Source organism: Hippocampus zosterae, chromosome 1 (assembly GCF_025434085.1).
Source record: "Hippocampus zosterae strain Florida chromosome 1, ASM2543408v3, whole genome shotgun sequence".
In the NCBI taxonomy this organism is placed as follows: domain Eukaryota; kingdom Metazoa; phylum Chordata; class Actinopteri; order Syngnathiformes; family Syngnathidae; genus Hippocampus; species Hippocampus zosterae.
The window spans coordinates 10,958,108-10,984,282 of NC_067451.1; the positions used below are offsets into that span (position 1 = coordinate 10,958,108).

The 26,175-nt window shown below is 41.9% G+C and overlaps 1 protein-coding gene across 2 annotated transcripts in view; it reads right to left on the reverse strand.

The window, feature by feature from the left end:
* drp2 (dystrophin related protein 2) overlaps positions 1-26,175 on the reverse strand; it is a 156,396-nt gene that overhangs the window by 68,197 nt on the left and 62,024 nt on the right. For both annotated transcript variants that reach the window (XM_052087349.1, XM_052087431.1), the window contains exon 3: positions 7,219-7,393. In XM_052087349.1, coding sequence (XP_051943309.1) covers positions 7,219-7,265 — 47 coding nt within the window. In that variant the 5' untranslated portion in view covers positions 7,266-7,393. The remainder of the gene's footprint in view (positions 1-7,218; positions 7,394-26,175) is intronic.

Here is a 26,175-nt window from a genome sequence, read left to right on the forward strand (position 1 = left end):
ATCATATTATTTATTGAGGTTGTTTGGTTTTACTTCGCCTCTTTAAAATATAGCTCATATTTGTCCAGGCTCTAGGTCACATTCACAGTGGAAAATGTTTGTAAATGATTTAGCTTGGTGTCATTTTTTTTAAAATATATTTTGGCCAACCTTCTTTTGAACTGTCTTTTAATGAATAGGGGAAAAACACAACTGGCAAGACAACGCTGGGTCATCACGGGAACAATTTATGATTTAGGCAGAACATTTGCGCCACATCAAGTCAGATTGCGTGTGCCGTGTCGCCCTGCATCACATGTTCTCGCCTCTCGTTGGCACACTGATGAAATGTAGTCAAACTCAAGGAAATTGTTCCCTCACACCAGAGAATCAGAAGTCTATTCTGTAAGCACACGATATACGTTATTGTCTCATTCCTGATGTAACACTCGTGAAACATTGGAATTGTATCACGTGCTGCCGGGAGCTCACAAGCCAAAGGGCAATTCAATGACAAAAATCAATGGTCTTATAGGTTGGCACTCCATTTTGAAAACAAGCGTGGGAACTCAAAGAAGGCATTTTATAGAATAGTTTGAAGTCAATTTGAAGTTATTTTTAAGTCAAAAGTTGAATCTTTGTGTTTTCTTTTATTTTGATGTATGATTTTTCATAGGGATGTTCAATAACACTTTTTTTTTCCAGTACAAGTATTCACTCTTCCAGTACTCACTGATACAGAGTACCGATAGCTGTAGAATTATTGCTCGATAAAATTTCATATAACACACTAACAAAATTGTGAACAAAGACCTTCCTTTCAGATGCAGAAGAGGATTTACCAATATGCAATACTGCCCCAGAATAGCGGCAACTCCTGCCGAGCAGGACTTATTTGATGTCGGATTTTGTTAGCCATTTCTATAGGTGGCTAATATCGGCAGGCTCCGCAAATACCCGATACCTTAAGATTAGGCCTCCGGTATCAGCCCTGTACCAACACCTGGTATCGGTACTGCCCCATCCTTAATTATATACAATATATAATTAAAATTTATATATTTCATATTGTACTCATAGTTTTTAGACAATGAATGTTTTCACAATAAAGTCTTGTCTCTACTTCTTAAGTCTTATGAGAATAAAGAAATGTTATCATCATTTCAAGATGTTATGATTTAACTAACCAAAGTCATATTGTAGCAAGTGAACATATTTTGATATCTTCTCTGGGGGGGGGGGGGGGGTGCCCCTTTATTCTCTAAATTATAGCACTATTTCCCCCCATTCCTAAAATTGTCTTTTGCTCACCACCCCAAAAAAATCACTTGTCATAGGTACAAATATGTATTTTATAAGCATCAGGAGTCATATTTAACAAAATAAAAGTGATTTTGAAGTCAAAATGTAACAAGTTTTTTTATGATACCACATAACATATTGCAAATTATTATGGGGGGGAAACCCTCATGCTACATCTCATTGACCCATGTGGGTCTGTGGAAACCAATTTGAGAATTATTGGTCTCGCGTTTTAACACATCCTGTCAGAGTTTGGCACTATTATTGTAACTGTCAGCTGGCTGCAGATCATGCAGTGCAACAGCGCTGACTGGCCTTTTTCATGCTTGACTTGATTGTGTATAAAAACAGCAGCAGCCCCACGCTTGCCTGGGTCGACATTCACAAGTCCCGGCTGGTGCACATGTAAAACGCGTTCTGATCGCATATAGTCGGTCAGCATCTTTGTGTGTCATCTCCAAAAGAAACATTTCCTCCTGTTTGACAAATGAGAGAGAACATGATTACGTTGGTGAGGATATGGGCCTGTTTCGGAAATGGTGCTTTGTTGTGCATCAGGGGTATAAACGATGCCTGGCCTGAAGCATTTCTATTCGGCCACCGCCTTCCTGAATGACAAGAACGCTCATAGGGTGTTGTTTTTTTTGTTTGTTTGTTTGTTTTTTCCTCACAACTGAAAAATGTTTGAGGAGCTGGTACAGCTAATGGCCAAAGGGAATCCGTAATAAGAAATTTACATCAGTGCAAAATGGTGATGGCTCTAAAACGACAGTGTGAGCATAATGAGACAAATTACCATATAAAAATAAGCAAATGACATGCAAGGATAAATTGTTAATCATGGCGCCAGTGACTTGTATTAATAAAAGCCACACATGCTGTTCATCATCAGTCAATCTTGCGACACGGGAATGATTTTCCGTGGCAGTCGGTTATAGATGGTTATTCAACATCGATGAAAGTGGCTCGACTCAAACGAGCTGAAAAGTTGATATTTCGGCAATTAATTGCAATCGCAAACGTGGTGCGCGCAAGCGTGGAAAGGAGGAACTGAACGTTGAGAATAAGATTGACTCACTGTCATAATCCAAGTATTTGATTTATCTTCCGTATAGCACATCTCAGAGACAATGTGCAGATGTGGCACCACAGCCTTGGGAATAACCAATATTTTTTTTCCATGAACGGGGCTCTTGGAAGTCAAGCGGAAAGTGGCGTGTATTTGAAACATATCGTGGGTACACCTGAAAAAGATGCAGCATGGCATGGGCTAAGCTCATGAAAACTACATAATACAACCTTTTAATCAGTGTTGGGAGGTGGGGGGGACGCACTAAAACTGATGTACATATTTTGGAAGTCTAGTGTGAAAATTAATTTTGTCATAGTTTAATTTAAACCAGCCAGGGCAGGGGTGTCAAACTCATTTTTTTGCGTGCCACTTCGGAGTTAAGTCTTTCTTCCGAGGGCCATTATGACAGTGAAACCACCAAATTATTACTTATGCACAAAAAAAAACAACTTTTGAAATCAGTCAAGTCAATTACATTAGTTTGTTCAATTATTGTTCAAGTGAATGAAACAGGAAAGAACAATTCATTCATTCATTCATTCATTCATCTTCCGAGCCGCTTGATCCTCACTACGGTCGCGGGGGGTGCTGGAGCCTGTCCCAGCCGTCTTCGGGCAGTAGGTGGGGGACACCCTGAATCGGTTGCCAGCCAATCGCAGGGCACACAGAAACAAACAACCATTCGCACTCACACTCACACCTAGGGACAATTTAGAGCGTTCAATCAGCCTGCCACGGATGTTTTTGGAATGCGGGAGGAAACCGGAGCACCCGGAGAAAACCCACGCAGGCCCGGGGAGAACATGCAAACTCCACACAGGGAGGCCAGAGCTGGAATCGAACCCGGTACCTCTGCACTGTGAAGCCGACGTGCTAACCACTGGACTACTGGGCCGCCCAGGAAAGAACAATTACTTATTATAATGACAATCTGACATTTCGGTACAGATTTTAGCAAGGATCATGCAAGCTGACACACCTGATTTGCCACCCACATAAAATTATGTGGCGGGCCAAATCTGGCCCACGGGCCTTGAGTTTGACATCGGTGATATAGGGGGTTTACGACATTGTAAAAAGAAATCCTTGGTTGTAAATGAGTAGTTGTATGATCATTTCCATTCCAATGGCAACAGTGTAACTTGAATTTCTACAGAATTTAGAAAGTGTTGTCGTTGAAAAGCAAACTATGCAAACGGTGAATATTTGTATGAAAAACATTTTTAGACCAAAAAAGTCAACTGTGGAAAAAGAGATACCATGATGTATTTAAAATACATAAGATTAACACATTACTTGATTATAAACAAACAAACAAATCGAAACGGCAAAAGGAAATTGATATTTTCACAGACTGTGAAGCACTGAAATACACCCCAGCTTCCTCACATTTGCAGCACACAATAATAATTAAATAAAAAAGAATTGTAATTCAAAAAAAAATTTAATTCCAGACTGATATTGCAATGATACCAGAAGGCAGTCGGAAGGAAACCGGCTGAGTGATTTCAGAGTGCAATGGTGCATGGATTCTATGTAATTACAGTTCTAATCTGCTGAACTTCAAAAGAGAGATGCTTGGTTAAAAGAGGTGACAATGTATCTGAAGTGGATGACGCTCAATTTTACAAATGCCCAAATTGATTGTTACGCACGCAGTGCAAACAATGCCTGCCCTGGTATTTACCTGTTTTTTAAGCCACTAACCTTGAACAATAGAAGCAACACAAACATCCAAAATGGATCTCAGTTTATCCTGCAGACACAACACAGGACATGAGGCTGAGAAAATGGGGCACCAAACCCCCCAAGGGCTTTTGTTTGTTTTGTTTTTTTGCACTGAGCCATGACCAAGACAGACAGTAAGGACTAAAAGAAAGTGACAATAGCAAATAGCTACACTTGCAAATGAATTAAGACTGTGGAGATGACCAAATGAGACAGTGACGAACGGCGGGCCTCGTAACTCAAACCGACATCGGCTGTGGGTGGTCGACTGTCTGCAACAATCTGGGCCGCCTACGCCCAGTCAGGGTGGCAAGGTAGGCGGTTCACCATGTGACACGTGTCCATGCGTCAACATTGGCGCGTTTGGAACGCAGAAGAAATGCAACTCCACGATCCATTTTCACCATCCGTACATATGTCGTGATGATGATGTCACTCAAAAGTGTGATGACATCGACAAAGCGATGTGGGTTGGTGACCAATTATTTTCCAATTTCTGTTTGTGCCTTGCAGTGTTCTGGTTGATGCTTTCATCGCGCGGGCATGTTAATTGACAGACCGAAATTAAGCTTCTATTTTGCAGGGGATTGCATTCTATTACATCGATCAATTCAATTGGTTGTTCAGCCATGGAGAGACAGCTGTTTACATTATGTTATCAGAGATGGACAATCTGTTGTATTATTTTGTCATTTTATGTTAACTGTTCTGTTGATGGCAGTGCGGGCACCCGCAGCGGCTCCTCTCTCTTCTGTGGTGGAGAGGAAAGAAATTTCATCTGTGCTGTATGTTGCACATAGAGCGTATTTGACAATAGCATGTATTGTATTGTATTGTAATAAAGCTGACATGATTTGACAAAATATTCATCAAAAATATCATCCACAGGTTGATTGCCGTCATGTCATCGATGTACAGTTTTATTCGTGAGTATAAAAACAAAGTAAAACACTCTGTCCTGCTCAACGTGTGTGTGTGTGTGTGTTTGTGTGTGTGTGTCCTTTAATGAGTTGGCCTTCTTTCTGCACCGAACATCAAAAAAAGTGATCACACTGCCAACCTTTTGTTATCATCTCAGAGTCCAATTAGCAGAGTGACACTGTGTCACACTGATAAGTTTCATGCCATGCATAAACATTGCATATCTCTCAGCTTCACTCTTATCTTCATGCGCCAATTCCACCTGTTTCATCCCCGCCTTCAAGAAAAAGAAAAAAAACGGGTCTTTTCCCACTCAATTTTGGAAGTCGCATATGCAGCAAGTGCAGTTCAATTCCATTCCAGGCTAAGTCACAGGATAGCAACGGCCTTAGGGCGGATGTTCTCAAACGTTTTCTGTCCAGGGAAATTTTCTCAGAAAGTCGAAATTGTGTCAACATCATGAAAATGGTGCTGAGAAGATTATCAAGAAGTTGTGAGGCAAATGAGCTCTTATTCAGTTGCACTGCTGCAGAAACAGGAAATGAAATGCCCGCAACGCCGCCAGACAATTTTATATTAATTTGATATTACATACACTAGCTGGCTCATCAGCTAGTTCCTGCGGAAGGCTGGTAAGGTGGGCCTTCGGCCCACAAAAGTGTTGTTGCTTGGTTCAACTTTTTGTTCATCTTCATTGCTTATCGCGAAAATAAAGAGATGTTTAGCTCTACTAAATAACTAACAATTTCATTGCAATGCTTGTGGGTAGACAACATTTTTTCGCTAAGATGCCCGCGCGATCGTAGTGAGCCACTGCCTGAGCGGCGCAGTGGCGGCGCGGTGAAGTAGGTACGTTTTGAAAAGGGACAGACGGAAGGACAGACCGCGTGCGGGACGACGCGCAATATATATATATAGATATGAAATATCATGTTGGAATGTTAGTATGCCTTTTTTCCACAAAATCTGAGTTATTTTGTCATTTTTATCAACCTTACAATGCAGCTGCGGGATAAAATTTGGATTTTTTTTCTCCAAATGATTGCATTGCAAGTATATCTTTTGATTTGGTTATTGTGTTGCTTCTTGAAGAGCTACTGTAAATGTTTTTTGAGGTGTACAAGTTTGTCAACTGCTTCAGGAAGAAACTTCAGGAAAAAAGTTCAAACGGCTGTCAATCAACGTCGGGGGCATGACAAAGCAAATTCTATGGCGCTTGTCCTGCATAAAAACACAGATATCTCTCAAGGTTACCCCAGCTCTGCCTCATTCATTCACTCTACACTTACCTCCCTGTTTTCCTGCATCTCTCTCTGGGATGATTTAGTAGCATCTGCCTTTGCGCCCTTTACCTGCTCCCTCCATCCCTATCAATTCACTGCTGTATTCATCCCACTCCACCACTCCCTCTCTCCTACTCGCTGATCTAATTACACGGAAGCTGCGGAGGAAAGTGTCTTAACCAATTTCACAACTGTCCTGCCCCCACCATCCTCCCTATTCCACATTAGACGCGCCGGGGTCAAGTAAGCCATTAAGTGAGAGGTTGGGGTGCAATTGTCTGAACAGGATCCCAAGAGTGGAGTATGAGGGGTCGGAAATGATGCGGCAATGCCTGGACGGTCTCCAGTTAAGCATTAGAGAGCACAATGAGTGGCGTCTAATAGTTTGGCGCGAGCAAACATGAACACAATCGAGGCAGCATTAGTTTGCTAGCAATGATGGATTAGATGACTCGGCAGAGAGTAAATGGAAAACACATGCACGCACAAACACGCACTGATGTACACGCACACACAAACAAAAATTCAGCCATGATATCATTAGCTTCCACTCCACTTTGCGAGTGTACATGGACAATGCTTTTCAGCAGGCACAATTCCAACAATACAGCACAATGTTTTTCAGAAAGGCCATTTTCATTATGATTGGTTTATTGTCTGTCTACATGTGTTGCTCCATCAGTACTCGGTGCCTTGCAATACGGCTGAATGCAACCCATGACCACACCCGTGACTCAAATACACACAAATCAGCTTTTTTTTTTTTTTTGCTTTTAACTGAGCATTATTATCATTGCAAAGGTAGTTTTTGGGGGGTGGAGGATACAGCTCATTGACATAATTGAACGGCAAAACTTTTCTTTCTTCAGCTGTATGGAGCTCATGTCGTTATAGTAACCGAGTTCCCATTCATACACGTGAGCGTGCTCTTACCGGATGTTGTGCGACTTGCGTTTGATCTCGTTCCAGCAGAGGTTCATGTCCCCTGTCTGGTGCGGGCTGCCCCCCCTCAGCCGCCTGCACTCGGCCCCCTCCTCTTGGGCCTCACCGTCCACTGCCGACTGGCACGGCACGCAGTGGCATCCCGGCCACGAGGGCCGCCCCGCAGCTGAGAATGCACGGACATTTGGACAAAGAAAATAAGGGTCAGGGGAGACAAGAGTGAGAGAGGACTGTACGAAATACAACTGCGCAGCCTTCGCAAAAGTTGAATGGAGGCAACTGGACGAGCTTTGGTTGTTGTTGTTTCATCTGAAAGGCTTCTTCACTGTCTTCTCTGTGGAGTTCCCCTATTTATGCCTTGGGGTCTCCCCTGGGGGCGGTTACATGTTATTGTACGCGCTGTCAACAACGACAAAAGGCAATTCGCTCGCGGCATTGCCACACTGATGTCCGCACGGTCGCTGTCCGTCCACGTGTAAAGAAGCATTGCTCAAAAAGTGAGACAACATTTGTGAGTGAGAGTCACTCATTGATTGAGGATTGATTATTCAATTCATTGGTTGTTCAGTTGGTAAGTTCATTACTTAATTGTTTTTTTTTGGAGGGGGGTGGGGTGTGCGGGGGTGTCTGACCCAACAATGCATTTTTTTTTCCTGTTAGGCAAGAATTCAATCATTGGGGAGAATATAGCACAGGAAGTCCGGAGGCCAGATTCAAATCTCCAACCACAAAACTGTGAGGCTGATAGCTAGCTACCTAGCTAGCTATCGGCCGATAGATAGATAGATAGATAGATAGATAGATAGATAGATAGATAGATAGATAGATAGATAGATAGATAGATAGATAGATAGATAGATAGATAGATAGATAGATAGATAGATAGATAGATAGATAGATAGATAGATAGATAGATAGATAGATAGATAGATAGATAGATAGATAGATAGATAGATAGATAGATAGATAGATAGATAGATAGATAGATAGATAGATAGATAGATAGACAGATAGACAGACAGACAGACAGACAGACAGACAGACAGACAGACAGACAGACAGACAGACAGACAGACACAGACAGACAGACAGACAGATAGACAGACAGATAGACAGACAGATAGACAGATAGATAGATAGATAGATAGATAGATAGATAGATAGATAGATAGATAGATAGATAGCTATTTTGTCATGGCAATATAAAATTTGACCCCAAAACTCCAGTCTTCTTTCAGCTGTAACACATTTTCTTCATCAGCGTCAATAAAGAGTGCTTGTATGTTTATTTTCGAACCACGTTTCCTCCATATCTGTAGAATTACGCAAAACACGGCTGATCCTAGCGCTACGATGTTTGAATGTCAGGATGTTTCAATTCCCAAATGAATCCCAGAGGAGTAAACCTTTGAACGTTCGAACCAAGTCTGCAGCACCAACAACAAAGCACATGCAATGCACTCAGTTAATAGAACATGATTTGTAACATCCCATAGGCATATACAGTGGAGGCTTTTCTCGGATAACGAGAAAATAAATAAATAAAGGGTATTCTCTTGCACCCTTTCAAGAGTGAGAGGTTGTGAGGCTAAATTTGAAGAGGTGCAATCCCCTTGATGGAGGTGATAGAAAGGACAAACTCACATGTCCACCCACATGAGTGCAGTTGAGTGCAGTACAAGCCATTTCATCTCCATTTTGTTCTCTTGATCCAATATATTTCACAAAGGTTAATCATAAAAAGCAACAGACAACAGTATGCAGTATCCTCATCATGTGTGTGATCAGTGGCTGAATTTTAAAATAGACAACACAGAATTTTGGTTTGTCTAACAATGGGGGCGTCTGGTGGAATCCTCATACCTCCAAAATCAGCACTTTTCACGATACCTCAAAACAGCATTTCTGTTTTTAAAAAAATGTTTGAGTTTGACTTTAATACAGGAAAAATGTGACTTTCTTCTCGAACAATTTATCATTCTGACAAAATGTCTGTTCAGACTATCTTGAATCGAAAAAAGATCTCATTCCCATCTTTTTTCACTAAAAATAAAAGTTTAACGTTACAATTTATTTTTTTCTGGACAATATGCATGTTTAGGATATCTTGGGAGTTTAGGGGTACTAATAATTATATTAAATTGATATTCGAATTAAAAGAGAGTCAATGAAAAAAAACATCTCTGTCTACAGTAACCGCATCAACTTGTCCGACTTATCTTGCACTCAAACGAAACAAACGCTGCAGCGAAGCGGGTAAAGAAAATGTTTTTTGTTTTGTTGTTTGCCGTGTTAAGGGCGAACCAAAGCATTCCCTGGTGTATGAGTGAGTGAGAGGAGGCCAGCATTTATCGCACCAACCTACACTTGCGCTTTCTTCATCCTCCAGCTCGTCTTCTTCCTGCCATTTGCTCTGCGGGCCATCATCCCCGATTAGATTTTATTTATTTCCATTTTCCGTGATTCAACAGTTCATTGTCTGGTTGCTGTCTCTAGTCATCCCCTCACTTCCTGCCGTGCCTTCTCTCCCTCAGACAGCTCCTTCTGATGCGGATGAGTCGGGCACATGAATCAGCAGTAGGCTGAATGCTTAAATCACGACCCGCGACTTACTCGCACTCACTTAGCGCAGCAAACAATCACTTCGAGCTTTTTGGAGTGTTTGCTTTGTGAGTAAACGCAAAATACGTGGTTAGAAAAGCCAATTCAGGATAGAAATGTTGATCAATAATACGTTATTATTCCCATTAGAGTTTACAAAGGATGTGTAATGCGGCGATGTGATGGAGTGATTATTATTTTATCTGTTTCAGATGTTTTTTAAAGAGGTGCTTTTCCAATAAGAAACAGCACTCTATAATATTATACTTAGACATACATTAAAATAGACTGGAAACAACAGTTTGCTACAACTTTTGCTTCAATTTAATGGAGATTGTGCATCTCCTTTATCCATCCAATCCGCTTTATCCTCCCAAGGGGCATGCAGTGGCGGATGCTGGCCTGTCAAGGAGGGGAAGCTCAATTTCGGCCTACATCATAAAAAGTGTCTGTTTATTTATATGTGAATTCTAATCTCCGTTCCTTTTCAAGAAAATGATCTGTGACCCTGTCATACCAACAAGGAGTCGTTTCCAGGGACTTAACAAGTGTCCTACAACTACAGCAACTACAATAAAACCCACCAGAAATAAAAGATTAATTTGCCGCTAGTCGTTATCAACAAAGAGAGTGTCGCTAAGATGACAAGAAGAGGAGAATTGAAAAATGCTTCCACGTTTGCCTGGACTAAAAGATTGGTGATTGGGTGGGTGATTTCACTGACAATCAAAAAGAGATTCCTCAGACAGATCATCCAATCATCATGCAGAAAAGCTCAGCGTACGGGCCAGCCGATACGCCCACTGTCCATTGACTCCCAGACGCTGAGCGTCCGATGGGCGGGACAAAACCAGCCTTTATCCAATGAATCGTCTCCTTTCAAAGCATTGGGACAACCTACTGTGAACTCTCGAAACGCCCAACTGTCCACACAGTTTAAAGCACAGTGAAGCTGCGGGAATGAATGAGAATCTCTACGCGAATAACGTTTTTGTACGTCCTATTTGTTGAATTCAATACTCAAAGACAAGTTCAGTGTGTTGAATTCGGTATGTGTTGGCAACATCGCTCAAAACACTCAGAGCAATCATTTCGTTGCTGTCCTGTGAAAAACACATCGTTCATTTTGTTCATTTTCAAAATGTTTATGTCGACATAAACATTTTGAAAATTCCACAAATGGATGAACATGTTTTTCACAGGACAGCGACAATACTTGGAAGTTAGGGTCACATACCATAGATATGCATCAGGCGGGCATGTACCAACCCAAAGTGGGTCTGGTCTTGCCAACATGAGTCAAGCTCGATGCATGCTTTATTATTCATAAGCATGATTGGTTGTGGCGTTGCTCAGCCATCCGCGCATACCGCGTCACTTACAGAAATGCAGCAGAGATTTCCCTCACATGACAACTATATTCTTTGAGCCACAATACGGCGTAGTACATCTAATTCAGGTGGCAGCTAATAGCCTCATTATAGAAGAATTGTGAGATTACAATCGCAAGTCTGCCTCACAATATAGGATTCGACTGCTGACTTGTGCAGGTTTTCTCGTTTTCAAAATTGTCAGTCGGTAGAAATGTGTGCCACAATATTCAAACATATTTGGAGAGAAGAATATCTGCCTCGTAGCAGTAATCCATTTCTTGTTAAAGAAAAAGTTGCTTTTTGCAGAAAAAAAATAGTTCATGAATTTCAATGTGAACATCAATAGCGAAAAAAAAGAACAAAAAATAAGGATTTTTCCACTTCACTTGACTCGCCTTGTTTGGGCAGATTGATTTTTCAATTCAGCATGCAGAACGGGGGTGGGGGGTGGGGGGGATCGTCTGTTGACAATGGTATGTTTATGCTTCACACGCATCGGTAGGTATGATTCATATTGGATTTGTATCAACATTTGGAAGGGGTGGCAAAAGTAATCACACTCTGTACTCAAGCAGAAATCCCAATACTGGAAGACTCTCGTAAAAGTGCAAGTACTGATTTGACTCCTTTACTTAAGTTGAAATGAAAAACTTCGGACACTGAAATCTCAAGTACAAACGTTAAAAAAAAATCATATTTCCTTTTCTTCCTTTTTTAAATCAAAAGACAGCTAGCATTGGCTTCTGCTTTGATGTCATCAAAATGTATTCACATCGCTTCAATCATGTGAACTGACAAACAAAAAAGTTAAATTGGCTCATGATGGTAACTGAAAAAAAACTACTTTACATTGAAATTGATTTTTTGTTAGATTGGATGAAGAATATTGAAGAAAAAATATATATATTTTTTGATATTTTGGGCGGCCCGGTGAACAAGTGGTTAGCCCGGTGACCTCACAGTGCAGAGGTCGAGGGTTCGATCCCGGCTCTGGCCGCCCTGTGTGGAGTTTGCATGTTCCCCCTGTGCCTGCGTGGGTTTTGTCCGGGTACTCCGGTTTCCTCCCACATTCCAAAAACATGCATAGCAGGCTTATCAAACACTCTAAATTGTCCCTAGGTGTGAGTGTGAGCGAGGACGTTGTGTGCCCTGCGATTGGCTGGCAACCGGTTCAGGGTATCCCCTACCTACTGCCCGAAGACAGCTAGGATAGGCTCCAGCACCCTCCGCGATTGGATTGGGAAATGGATGGATGAGCAGGATAAAGTGTATGTTGGTCATGAAGAATGTCACGGTTTTTACTTTGGTAGGTTTGTTTCTATTTGTACTATGAATGTGTTGAGCAATGTTCCACATATGTGTGCATTTTATTTCATCAAACTGTGACTGTGTCATTTTCAATGACTTTTTAGCCATGTTAGCTATGGTGTGAAAATAATGCTTAGAATTGGCATTGACTGTAAGAATCAAATATTGTCTTATAAAGACAGATTCTGGACAGATTCTGGTCCGGACATAACTCCTGACCCCCTCCTGGCTACCACATAGCTCTACTACTCATGTTCATTGGTTCATTTTGCTGCCTAATTTGTAAATGAATAAATGGTCTGCTTCTTCTAAATCATGGGCTACTCATTGGAGAAAAAATTGAGGAAAATAAAGACTAAACTGCACGGCATTAGCCCCAAAAGACCTCGGCTGCAGTGGGTTTCTACCCGCTGACAGATGGCCAATCCAGCCCTGAATGAAGCCCAAAGGTCAAGGTAGCTGACAATGATTGCGAGCTTATTCGACCGAGTGATCCTGCTATCTGATTCAATTATTTGTATTTATTTTATTTTATTTTTTTAAAGGTGCTTTTGCCGATGGAAAAATCATCAAACGTGACTAGAGTAGAGTTGTCTCGAAAGAAGTTGGTACCATGCTGGGAAAGTGAACAACCTCAGAGAGACGGTGGTCACTGTCGGAAAGTTTTATTGGATTTCAAAACACAAAAAATTACAAGACAGGAAGGCAATCTCAGACATTGCATACAAAGCATCAGACGATCAAATCATCGCCAGGTCCGCGCGTTGATACAGATCTCAATGAACAAAGACCGCGGCTTAGATATCCATTGATTGACTCTCATTACCGGAGCTGTGGAGATGAAAAGCAATTATTTCCCAACGTGACAATGCCTACCTTCGCAGCAGCGACCTCTTAAAGTCGATTGGATCCGCATTGTTAACACTGTCGCCGAGGTTAACTGAGTGTGGACCTTACTTGCAAGGCTGGGCACAGAAATTCCGAGCCACTTAAAGAATGCGGAGATGAAGGAGGAGGGAGAACAAAAGGAGATAAAAAAAGAAAGACTGTCCTTGTACACTTACAGCCACTAATCCTCGAAAAAAAAAAAAAACAGTTTAGCCAAAGCACAAAAGCCTGTGCTCATGGTTCTGGAGTGATGTGATAAATAATAGTACGCTAACCGTTAACCTAATAGCATAATTGCCTAATTTGGTTTAAATGTACTGAAATAGCTTATGTGCTTGCAAAAAAATTGTGTCGTGAGGTGCTATTTATTTAGTATACATTGTTTAGAGCAGCGGTGCCCAACCTTTTTTGGCCAAAGATCTACTTTTCAAGCAACCAACCTCACGCGTTCGACCTGATACCGCATATGCACGCTTACACACACACACACACACACACACACATGCACATTCACACACATACACTATGATGCACAACGACCATAAGATACCAGTTCCATCTGTGATTATTTTTCCCCCATTTCCCCCTACACCCCCCGCAATCGACTTCAGACCAGTCCGCGGGCTACCGGTCGATCACATTCGACGTATTGGGCACCCCTGTTTTAAAGAGTCTTAGTTATCGAAGTCGTGGTAATCGGCCTGTGTTAGCCAAATGGTAAGTCCGCTCTGTACACAAGTATCTGCACTTTTGCTGTTTAATTTCATTTATTGGCTGGAGCCAGTTGGGCTGCATGGATGCTTCCAGTCTCAGGTTGCATGTGGATCCACATTGCGTTCATTGAAACGCAGCATCCTAACGGGACATTCCATTCCCAGAGAGCGTAGTAAAATATGCATCCGCAGTGACAGATGGCGCGATTGTACTGAAATGGAACTAATTCCACCCAGTAATTGTGCAAACACATCCTTCTGTCAGCCAGCGAGAGCCCACAACACTTTGTAATGCTTTTACACCCACAGTTAAAATGTTGCAAACAAGCACGAAAAACCATTGAGCGTCGTCCAAAATAAGAGTTGCCAACCTCCGATATGGACGCCCGGAAATCGTCAGCTGGCCTCCACTGGAGGTGTTAAACGCTCGTTTCGACTCCAGCGAATAAATGCCAAGTCAACAATAGCTCAGTTTGGCAGGCCGGCTGGTGAAATAGCCACTCGGAGGAAGTGGAATCCAGCCTTTTTTGTTGAGTCCTGGTGAGCTCTGGGCTGGTGTGTGTGTGTGTGTGTGTGTGTGTGATGTGGGTTAGCGGAGGTTGGCGCTACTCCCCTGATGCCCCTTGGAGGGCACTGGCTCTGAGGAGGGAGAAACCAAGCGGCCCTTTGCAGCTGCAGGACAGACACACACACACCGACACACACACACACACACACACGAAAGGCACTATTCATATTGATAATGTTGGATCATGTCCATTAAATAACACGCACCAGCTCAAGATGACTCGCACAAAATAGCATAAAACAAACACCAAAGTTGTGGCTGCATCATTTACTCCAGTTATTCTTAACCACTGTGCCGAAACTATGTCATTATACTTAAGTGGTATGAGATGTATTTACTACTTACATTATTCTAGTAACATATGGTGACAAGCAGAATAATTAAAATACTCTTCCACTAGATGCAGGTCCATTCAACCTGTGTATCCACCTGTTGGACAGTCATGCAGAATAATAGAATGTTGAGTTAACTGAGACGGATTTCACAATTCGGTGAGCAAATTAAGACAAGGTTATCATTATCACATTGAACTCCCGCTTCTTTCCACATCCCACAAGCTTGTATGTTAGGTTCTTTAAAAACGGAATCTTTTGGGACAAGGGACCCCTTTCTAGAGATTTTTTTCCCCAAGGAACACCCCATAACCCCAACAACAATTAAAAAACTACCGCATGTATCGCCACTGGAATTAAATATAAATGTTGCAAGAAATTTTTTTTTTTTGGGGGGGGGGGGGAGTTGCAATGTTATGAGAATGGTCACATTTTTTCATGAAGAAAAATAAGTCATATACTTTAAAGCACAGGGATGTATTTCAAACTGAGAAAAAAAGTCATAATCCGTGTAGTAATATTTTAACTAGTGAATTAAATAATACCAAAACAAGTCTCTTCTCGTTGTATCAGGCCTTTTATTCAGAAAATAAAAAGGTGCCTTTATTCTTGAAACCCAAAATATGTGATACCTTTTGTTCTAATAAACGCAAAAACAGACTTTATGAAATGATGTCGGATTAAAGTGATGAGACAACAGAATTATATTCAAGATTTCACTTGGCCATTACTTGAGGTAGCTGTCCATAGGTGTGAATGCGAGTGTTTGTCTATATGTGGCCTGCAATCAACTGCTGATCAGTCCACGGTTCAGCCCGCCTTGCTCTCGGATAGGCTCCAGCTGCCCCTAATGAGGACAAGTGCTATCAAATGAACCTGAACCATCGTCCTCCCGCCCCCCTCCATCGCTGCTGCTCTTCATCATACCCCCTGTGTTTTGCCCTCCGACCGCATATTTTATTAACCTTCGTAACTCATTTATCTTTTCCATGTGACAATAATTTGCTCCCAAGTTAACACGGCGTACTTGCATTCGTTTCTATTTCCAAGGTGCCTTTGCGTTTCTTTGTCCTGTAAAAACTGAATGGAAATGAGAAGTCGGTGGCCTATGTGTGTGTGTGTGTGTGTGTGTGTGTGTGTGTGTGTGTGTGTGTGTGTGTGTGTGTGTGTTTGCTTGTTTATGTAAGCAACCAGGACAGTTTTACTGCAAATAAAATAATGCACACATGGTGGGGTCATAGAATGTAATAACTGCCGTACTTCCCAGACCATCTATGTATTTTCATTACATTATTTTTTTCATGAGCTCTTCTTCAAGTCTCATTTCAAGTCACAATAACAATAACAAGTCTGAATAAAGTCAAGATGGCGCCCGAGTAGGCAGCCATCAGCAAGTGCTCTCATGAGCCATGCTTTTTTTTTGTTGTTCTTGTGTTTCTTTTGTCACTTTGTGTTTGTTGTTACGTCGTGTGGACTTGATGTGGACCTTTTTCAGCATTTTTTGGCCACGACATTCATCAAGGAGGAGACTCTGTGCTTGGTGGTTGCGCCTTCTCGGCAGCATGGGTATACCAGCACTGTTTTTGACTGGAGGAATGTCGGCGCCATTTGACTGTCGTTGCTGGACAGTCCCGGGGCGCTTGTGTCTTGCGCCTGTAATGGGCAGCATTTTTTTCACAGCCCCGCTTTGTTCAGCGGAGAGATTGGTGCTGTTGAACGGTCTGCGGCTGGATGGATGGAGGTCTTGAGGAGCCGACGATGAGAAGAAAGGAGCGTTGGCGCGGAGTGCCGATGCGGATTTGGAGCTGGGAGTCGCGGCTTGGAGTTTGAAGCGGATTACGTGGGACAGGAGAAGTGAACTAATCTCTTTTCGTCAATGGATGCTACAGCTTTGTGTTTGCTTTCAAAACTTAGCTTGTAGCAGACGTGTGCACATTTTCAGCATGACGTCTCTGATCCACTGGAGAAAGGACACTTTGATCCTCTCCTCTTTCATCTAGAACTGCTTCAGACAACAAAGTGTATGCAGAAAATTGGTGAAGATTGAACGACTATCTGTGTCCTATGTGTTGTCTTGTGTTATTTCTGTTATTTTGACTTCAAAATGGCGCCGCGAGAGTGGCTGCCTTTCCAGCAGCTCCTATATTTTGTTGTTCTACTTCTTACTTTCATAACTTTGCTGCTGTGAATTGGGAATTTCTCCATTGTGAGACTAATAAAGGTTTTCTTCTTCTTCTTCTTCTGTGAGAGAATTATTTGCCCCAAGCAAACATGCCAGGCACACACTAGTATATTTTTGTCAAGGTGCCACTGTTGTTTTGTTAACGAGAGATGAATTGAAATGACAAATTTGGATATTGCATCACTGTCTTAAGAAAAGCAAGCATCTTTCAGATTCACTTTCTTTGTGTTTTTAATAGTAAATATAGTATATCATAGGATAAAAGATAGTATAGTGTACTATTATATTATGAACGTTTAAACAACAGAGGTTCTGCAATTTAACCATGTTGCACGCCTCACCTCATGTCAGACCTACATTGTGTGACTTGAATGCTAAAAAAATAAACAACTTCATTACATTCTTCTTCTTTTCAATATTGAGGAACTCAATGTTTTTAAATTGTTAGTATTAGACCAGGTTTAAGATCATTGCTCTTTATGTATAATATGTTGTGTTCATGATTGGTATTATGATGTTTTTTGTAACTTTTCCCCCCCGATATATTCTTTCAGAGAAGTCACAGTGGATGACATGTTAGCACGTCCACATCACAGTGCAGTGGTCCAGGATTCGAATCCAGGCTCCGACCTTGACCACAGACACCCCACACGGTCATGGGGACAACATGCAAACTCCAAACAGGGAAGCCGGAGCTGGGATTGAACTCTGCACCACTGCACTGTGAGGTCAACGTGAACTCAATAAAGTGACAATATAGAATTCCGATCTAGTTTTCAGTGAATAGTGGTTAAAACGTTAAAAATACTACACTCGACAATTGACTGAACTCAAGTATACTATAAGCGTGCCCTGTTTTCTAAGCCTCTGATAGCAAGAACACTTGAACAAACCTTTGTGTTAGTCTAATGGGGTATATCCACCGTGCGAAGTGGAAAGTGGAGCAATATGACACTAAAGAGGATTTGTAACATATCAGTCTATAAGTTAAGAAGATTATTTCATCACTCAAGCGCTATAATGACATCAAAAGGCATTTTGTGGATTAGCAGACATAAAACTACTCCTCGCGGGCAACAACACCGTCAAGTGTCAAGCAAACAAGTCCAAAACATGGAAATCAATGGATCAAGACGCCGCCTTGTTTTCACAAATACTTATTTCTTCTCAAGAGCAGGCACCAAATTAAGTATTAATAAATGAAATAAATATGAAGTATGAGGACATGCAATGCGCCAACTGCTTTACAATAGCAATTAAAAGAGCACAGAAACGTGCTGTAATGTGGAAGGACGGGATGTCTGCTGGTAAAAAGAGGCAATTTCGTAAGCTCAAATGAAATCCCTGCTAATTAAGAAGGGTTTCATGCGCTACAATGACTTGAAGATGAAATATTTTCTTATTGAGAAAGTCACAGAGCTGTCAGCAGAGACTTCGGTGCAACCTCTGTGTGGACTTTTATCACTAGCTCTTCTACTTTGAGCCCGTATATCGACTCAAATAACCGCACACAATATACATCATTGACATCTGGCCTGACCTGGAGAGTGTATTGTCCCATTTGGCTTTTTTATGCAATGGCATTGGAAGCAAACACTGGATCAGAACACTTTCTACCAATGCACACTGCTTGTTAGCACACTCGGCTCCTCACTCAGTGGACAGTGGTCGTGTGGGTTTTAGCCTCTGGCAGGACTACTCCGAATGACCATCGTCACAAAGGTGCCATGACCCAGACTGTTTTTCACGGGAGGAGAGTGTAATACGTGCTAGCTCGCGCTATACAAGTATTGTCATGCCCTCGTATGTGGTCAAGGATGCCAACCTTTCCTTACATTGAGTGGCGTATACGCGCTTGACTTTGCACTTTTTTGGATGGTTTCTATGTTTCGGGCCGTGACAATTACTCAGGAGAATATTGCCGTTTGTTATTTTGCACCTTTATGGGCGTTTGACATTACGGGGAGCTTCAGTCCCCAACGTGGATTCCGTGCCTGTGAAGAGGGAAGAGAGTCCGCACTAAAAAGTAAAGTGAAGCAAGTGAGCAGCTGGAGAATTGAACCAATCTTTCTTGTACGTGTTTTTGTTACTCACCAATGGACAAACTATCGGCAGCGAGAAAACGAGAGTCGCTTGTTTTATTTTCAAACCGTGCTTGGAGCAACGGCGAGAGACGTCATGCTCTCTGTGATCATAACCAACAATTCTGCCAACGTGTGTAAGCCTTTGTAGAGAGTTTAAAATAAATAAATAAAATGTAATACATTATGGATACTTGACTTCTGGCCACTGCAGTTAACTGAGAGGCCAATCCCGACAAACATTCGCTATAAATATTTATACGAGCAAAAAAATATGTATTTCCAAGTGATTAAAACAAAACTAATAAAACCATTACTCAAAGCTCTGGATGCAATTTTCAGCAATAAATGTTCCACATTGACTACATCTGCCTTGACAATGAACACTGGGCATTGCAAAGAAAAATAGGCTTTAGTGGACTCAGGCTAGGCTCACTCGGAAGCTCATTATGAAAGCAGAGAGAAGGAAAAAAATGTCTTGACAGCGTGTGACATTTGGCTGTGCGCTCAAAAGTCCACACTCAGCTGTCAGGCATGTCACTTCCGATTTGCTGAAGGAGTCGCAGCCACACCAGGAGACGCAAAGCCGGCTGACAGCTGGCTGTCCATTAAAAAAAATTAATTAATTATTTTTTTTTAAAAGAGTCTGTAATTCACAGAGGAGCTGGACTTCCACAGCATGACTTCCTGTATAAATAAAAAAAGTGACTGACATCGGCGACCCCCCCTCCCTGCACCCAACAAACACACTTTCCAATTCAAGAACATTTAAATACAAAAAAAGCAACAGAGTGGTTTAGTTTGCATCGCGAACAAGCACCCGTGTAGGAATAAGTATGTAATGGGGACAGCGGGCACAAATCCAGTGTGAAAGCAGCTGTTTGCATAATTGGGGCCATGTCCATGCTCCTTTCACTGAACACAGAAATGTCGGGGGGGGGGGGGGCATATCTTATTTATTTTGCATCAATTTATGAGTACATACACTAGAACAGAACGGACCAGAAGGAGAACCTTCAGATATGAAAGGAATGCAAACATGTGAACCTTGATAACAGGAAGGCCATTTTTTCCCAGCTTTCAATGAGCCAAAGCAAACAACTGCAGAAAGATTTTCACAAAAAAATGATTGACCTCCGTAATTGTTCACCCCACTCAGATTGTGGTCGCATGCCACCTATTGCCCATCCCTGACCGAAACAGTACTTTTGACATAAAGGAGAAAAATGAGGTTGCAGGAAGAGACCACTGTGAATAATTTATTTCCATTAAAGCAAATATCGGGTGGATTTTCTTGCACTAATAATGATCTAATGATACAGAGGAGGCCATCCAATATTCAGCTTGATCTGGTCTTGTGTAAAACATCAAAATCTATACATTCAACAAGCCGCTCAGCTCAACACCTGCCCGTGGGGCACTTTGTATTATTTACGATAAGGGGAAGTTTAAAATGCTTACCTTATCATAAATATAACTGTCATAACAACATCATAAACTCATTCAAGTCCCTGCAATCATATTGCCAAACAAACTCGCTCCTTTCACTGAAGGGCGGCAAGCAGAGAGCTGACCTGACATTTAAGGACGCTCTCGAAACGTGTTTTCCAGCTGATAATAGCGACAGATGATAAATCAGCGGTGGCTGTTATAAACAATGCCAACTATTTCGCCCATGCTCTGAGCAGAGAAGTGGTTGTGTGATGTGTAAAATGTTAGCAAGAAAGACCTTAATAGAGTGTTTCATGTCATTTGAGGACAAAGCACATTGCCAGTTTTAGTCATCTTGGGCTTAATGTTAAAACTTGTTTTGACTTCCAAAAACAATTGCTGCACAGAGGAAGCGTCAATCAATATTTAATATCAACCTACGCCATTATCTCAACATTTGCCAGGCATGCCGTAAAATATTTGTCAAATTACCCAAAGGATCACTCACTCCTTTTGAAACTGCTCAAGCAGGCCCCCTCGACTTCAGGGGATCCAACCAAGTTTATTACAGTTCACGAAAAACAAACAAAGAAATCATTTTAAACTGAATTTGGAAAAAAACATGTTCAAAAATGAAATAAAAATCCAAACGAGTGTTTTTTTTTAAAGATGATTAACTAAAATGACTGCATAAAGGTAATTAACACTAACTACGTATTTGGAAGGAAGGTCGAAGAGTGGTTTGGGAATTTATTTATTTTATTACGTACCCCATTTTGACATCTTTCATCATCCACAACCAATTCCTCACATATTTAAAAACAAATAAAACTAATACGGGCGGCCCGGTAGTCCAGTGGTTAGCACGTCGGCTTCACAGTGCAGAGGTACCGGGTTCGATTCCAGCTCCGGCCTCCCTGTGTGGAGTTTGCATGTTCTCCCCGGGCCTGCGTGGGTTTTCTCCGGGTGCTCCGGTTTCCTCCCACATTCCAAAAACATGCGTGGCAGGCTGATTGAACACTCTAAATTGTCCCTAGGTGTGAGTGTGAGTGCGAATGGTTGTTCGTCTCTGTGTGCCCTGCGATTGGCTGGCAACCGGTTCAGGGTGGACCCCGCCTACTGCCCGAAGACGGCTGGGATAGGCTCCAGTACCCCCCGCGACCCTAGTGAGGATCGAGCGGTACGGAAGATGAATGGATGAATAAAACTAATACCAAACCTAGTAAAAACTAAACTAAATTGAACCATTAAAACACACACACACACACAAATCTAATACAAACTAACTGAATTTGAAAAATTACATACGCAGGTGAAACTGAATCATTTCTGAATCACTTCACCCACCACATTCCTTGAAATAACCGAATGGATGTCCGCTTTGGTGAATTGATGCGGTGCAGTGACAGGCAAAGTTTGATTGTCGTCTCTGAAGGTAAACAACTTGATGCTTTCAATTCCTGCACTGTAATGGACTGCGCACCTGGTTGTCAGTACTGTGATGTTGTCACTTGTCTCTGCCCTTGCTACTCTTAAATGCTCTCACACACGCTAATGAAACAAGCTCATACGCATTAATGCAAACACAAGACAGAAATGTCTTTTACTCATACACGCTAGTGAAACGCTCTCACGACAACTTGTTTCCGCTGACATACACTACTGAAACATTATCACTCACTCCTGAAATGCTCTCATACAAAATACTGTGACAATCTCACACACAGTACTAAAATGTTCACATGCGCACGACTGAAAACGCTTCCACACACATAACTTAATTTTGTTCAGCAGGAATGTTCACACACATACAGGACACACTCAAGAGAGATTCGCACCTGATATGAAATGCTCTCATATACACTATTGAAACTCTCATTCACAGGACTCATCACTACAAAACTTTTCTTATCCATTCAGAAACGGGGGGAAATGATCACACACAAGTGTAAGTGCGCACACACATACACTACTGAAATGCTCTCACATTAATTTCTGAAATATTCTTATCCTGAAATATTCTTATTCACGCAAACACGCAATCACACAAAAAAACTACCGTATTTTCACGACCATAAGGCGCCATTAAAAGTCTTAAATTTTCTCCAAAATGGACAGGACGCCTTATGGTGCAGAGCGTCTTTTGTATGCGCTGAGTTCCAAAATCTGACTGACAGCCGACACGCTGTTTATATAGAGAAAAGGCAGAAGTGACTGTGGCCAGGCATGCGGTAAAGAAGTCGGCCAATCAGGGAAGGGTGGGCGTGTATATATACATATATGGAGTAGGGATGCGAATCTCAGCATTGAGGACGATTCGATACACATCTTGATGCACTACCAGCGATGCGATACTTAAACGATACATGGAATTTTGTGGCGACACGATGCGATACGTTTCACCGTCTTCACGATGTGATACGATGCGATACACATTTAGTTCAAATCAATGCGATCCGATACGATACAGTGCAATTTGTTTTGATATTGTGCAATTAACCATGATGCAAATACGCAAAGAAAAAAAGTTTAAAAAAAGATGGAATTCAGTATGGTATTGCAAAAAGGATACCATTGTATTCCTTATAAACAGTAGAACGTGTAAAACAACTTATTTAAGCCATTTCACAATCGGGTTTTGTGCAAAGAAAATGTAAACAATTTGGCACCTGAGACTCACAGCTGTTGCTGTAGTATAAACACAAACAGACTACTCACTGAGTGTCTTATATGAAATATCCATCTCCATAGGACAGAAAAAAAAATACAATTGAAACAATGTGGCAGTCACAGCCTCAAAGCTGCTGTGGGTATTGTAGCGTACACAGACCACTCTCACTGAGTGTCAAAATGAAATGTCCAAGAGTCATCCATATATAGTTTTTCCTTGCGCGGTCACAAGGACCCCCAAAATAAGAGGTGACTTTTTTCTAATCCGGTGTCCAACGAGGAACTGGACGGGGAGGCGGGGGGGGGGGGGGGGGGAACTTGTCGGTGATGTGGTGCCATCGTTTTAAGTGGTCTGCATATTTGTGGTGCTGCCATTGTATTGCCATTGCTTCGTAGTGCGACATTCTTTGCAAATTACGGAGTTTTTATCAATCTTTCCGTCTTTCTTTTCGAAGCCGTAGTATTTCCAAACATAAGATCTGAATGTTGCGGAAGCATTAAATACAGTAGTTTCCTCGCTGCTGCTTGTGCGAACTTCCATAGTGTTTCGCCAGTTGTGTACTGGACTGTATGTGACGCACGGCTACCGTCCATATTCAACCCAAACACCAAAACAATGATGGTGCATTCATTGCGCCTAGGAAAGGGCAGATAGGTGACGTTTAACATGAATAAAACGGCGCTTGAATCGGATTTTACCGATACCCACCAATGCATCGCGATGAATCTCGATTTCACCCGTCAATCGCGTCGTACCCAGTGAATGAGCCGATTCACTTGCATCGCGCACGTGCGCATCGATGTATCGATTAATATCGATTATTTTCCACACCCTTAATATGGAGAGGGAGAGAGAGAGAGAGAGAGAGAGAGAGAGAGAGAGAGAGAGAGAGAGAGAGAGAGAGAGAGAGAGAGAGAGAGAGAGAGAGAGAGAGAGAGAGAGAGAGAGAGAGAGAGAGAGAGAGAGAGAGAGAGAGAGAGAGAGAGAGAGAGAGAGAGAGAGAGAGAGAGAGAGAGAGAGAGAGAGGACAGGTAAGCTGGGGAGCAGTCCGCCAATGGGTGAAGGGTGGGCGTGTAAGTGGACGCTAAAGGGACGCCGCAAGCAGGTACCAACACCTGTATAGAGTGTGGCAATGTGCATTGTTGCAAAACAACTCCGGTTTTGGTTTCTAAGAACCCCCGAAAATAAATTCGACAAAGAGACACGCCTACGAAGCTCAGTTCAAACTTCAAGCCATCGGTTATGCTTTTGGCATCTCACAGCAGCGGTGAAAAACCAAGTCGAGAAAATGAACTTACATTTCACTCACATACACCACTGAAACACTCGTATACACATGATTGTATTTTCTTTCTCTCATGTACAACACATTACTGAAACACAGCACGATTCAAATTGTTTTCACTCACATTCAGGACTGAAACATGCTCATAAACACAACTATAATGCTTACTCTAGTACTTGTATAATGTCTGAGTGTGTTTCCGTATGAGGATTGTCATTAGGGTCTGCGAGAAAAAAAAAATCACCACTGTGACTGTGGGACTCGTAAACTTGTAACACACACACACCCACACACACACACACACGAAGTGGCACACTGGGATCCACACTGACAAGATCTCATGAAATAATTACTGTTCAATTCCCAGCCAAACTCAGGCAGAGCTCTTGCGGGCTTGGACCCAAGTAGCTCTCTCTCTTAATTATCCATCCCACTTTATTATGTAATATACAACAGCGCAAACAGATGCTGTTGGGAACGGCGCTCGGAAGTCGGATTAAGGTGTTTCCAGCACAATCGTGATCTGTGATTTCCACCGTCAAAAACGTTTACGAGGTGCTGCGGAGAGAGCAGGAAGGGAAGGTGTATATTTGATTAGAAGCCATTAGAGCGACTCCGCAGCCGCACGGATATTTCATTCAAAACAACCCGCACAATCCTCCTGTTTTGCATATTTCCCAAGATAATTTGACGCTTGAAATCACGAGCCCGCAGCTTTGGGGTCAGCAAAAATATTTGTTGTCATATCATTTAAAAAGGTGCATCCCAACTTAGCATAATAGAAAATTCAGAGGAGCAGCACTCCTCTTCATCGTGTTCTTTATAGAAACACACAGTGAGTACCAAATTACTAAAGAGTAAAGAATTCAACCCTTTCTGACACATTTTCTCCAAATTAATAGACGTGCTAGGAGACGGTCATGGTATTGATACACTACAAATAGATGCTATTTATTAGCTTGTCTATAGGGGTGTTGTTTGTTAGCAGGAAGCTAAACAAACGTTCCTAAGACAATGCTGTGTTGCCGTATTAAATACATAATGGAAGATTCTCTTTACTATGTGCATTTTTAGAGCAAACTTCACCTGCATGTGGCATTTGACAGTTTGTAGCCTATTTCTGAAGACTTGTTCGCTACCTGTCAAATTGCTGCTAGCTGTGAAGCAAGCGTTTGCGCTTCACAAGTCAAAGCAAAAAGAAAAAAAAACCCTCACCCGAATGATGTTGGATCTTGAATCAGTTATCAATTAGGTGACTTGTGTCGCAAGGTTAACAATTTTACCTCGGAATTATTATTCTTTTCTATTCACCTGCATTGTGGTATATACCATAGTGGTACACATGCGAGCTATGTTGATTTGGCATTTGCATATGCAGAAAAATTTGGAACCAAAAAGTTTGAGAAACCATGTTTAAAATATACTGTACATCTACCGCACTCCTAGTGATGGGGGGGGGGGGGGGGGGGGAACATCTCAAAGGTGTTTAAATGAGAGCAGAGTCTCAGTGGGAAG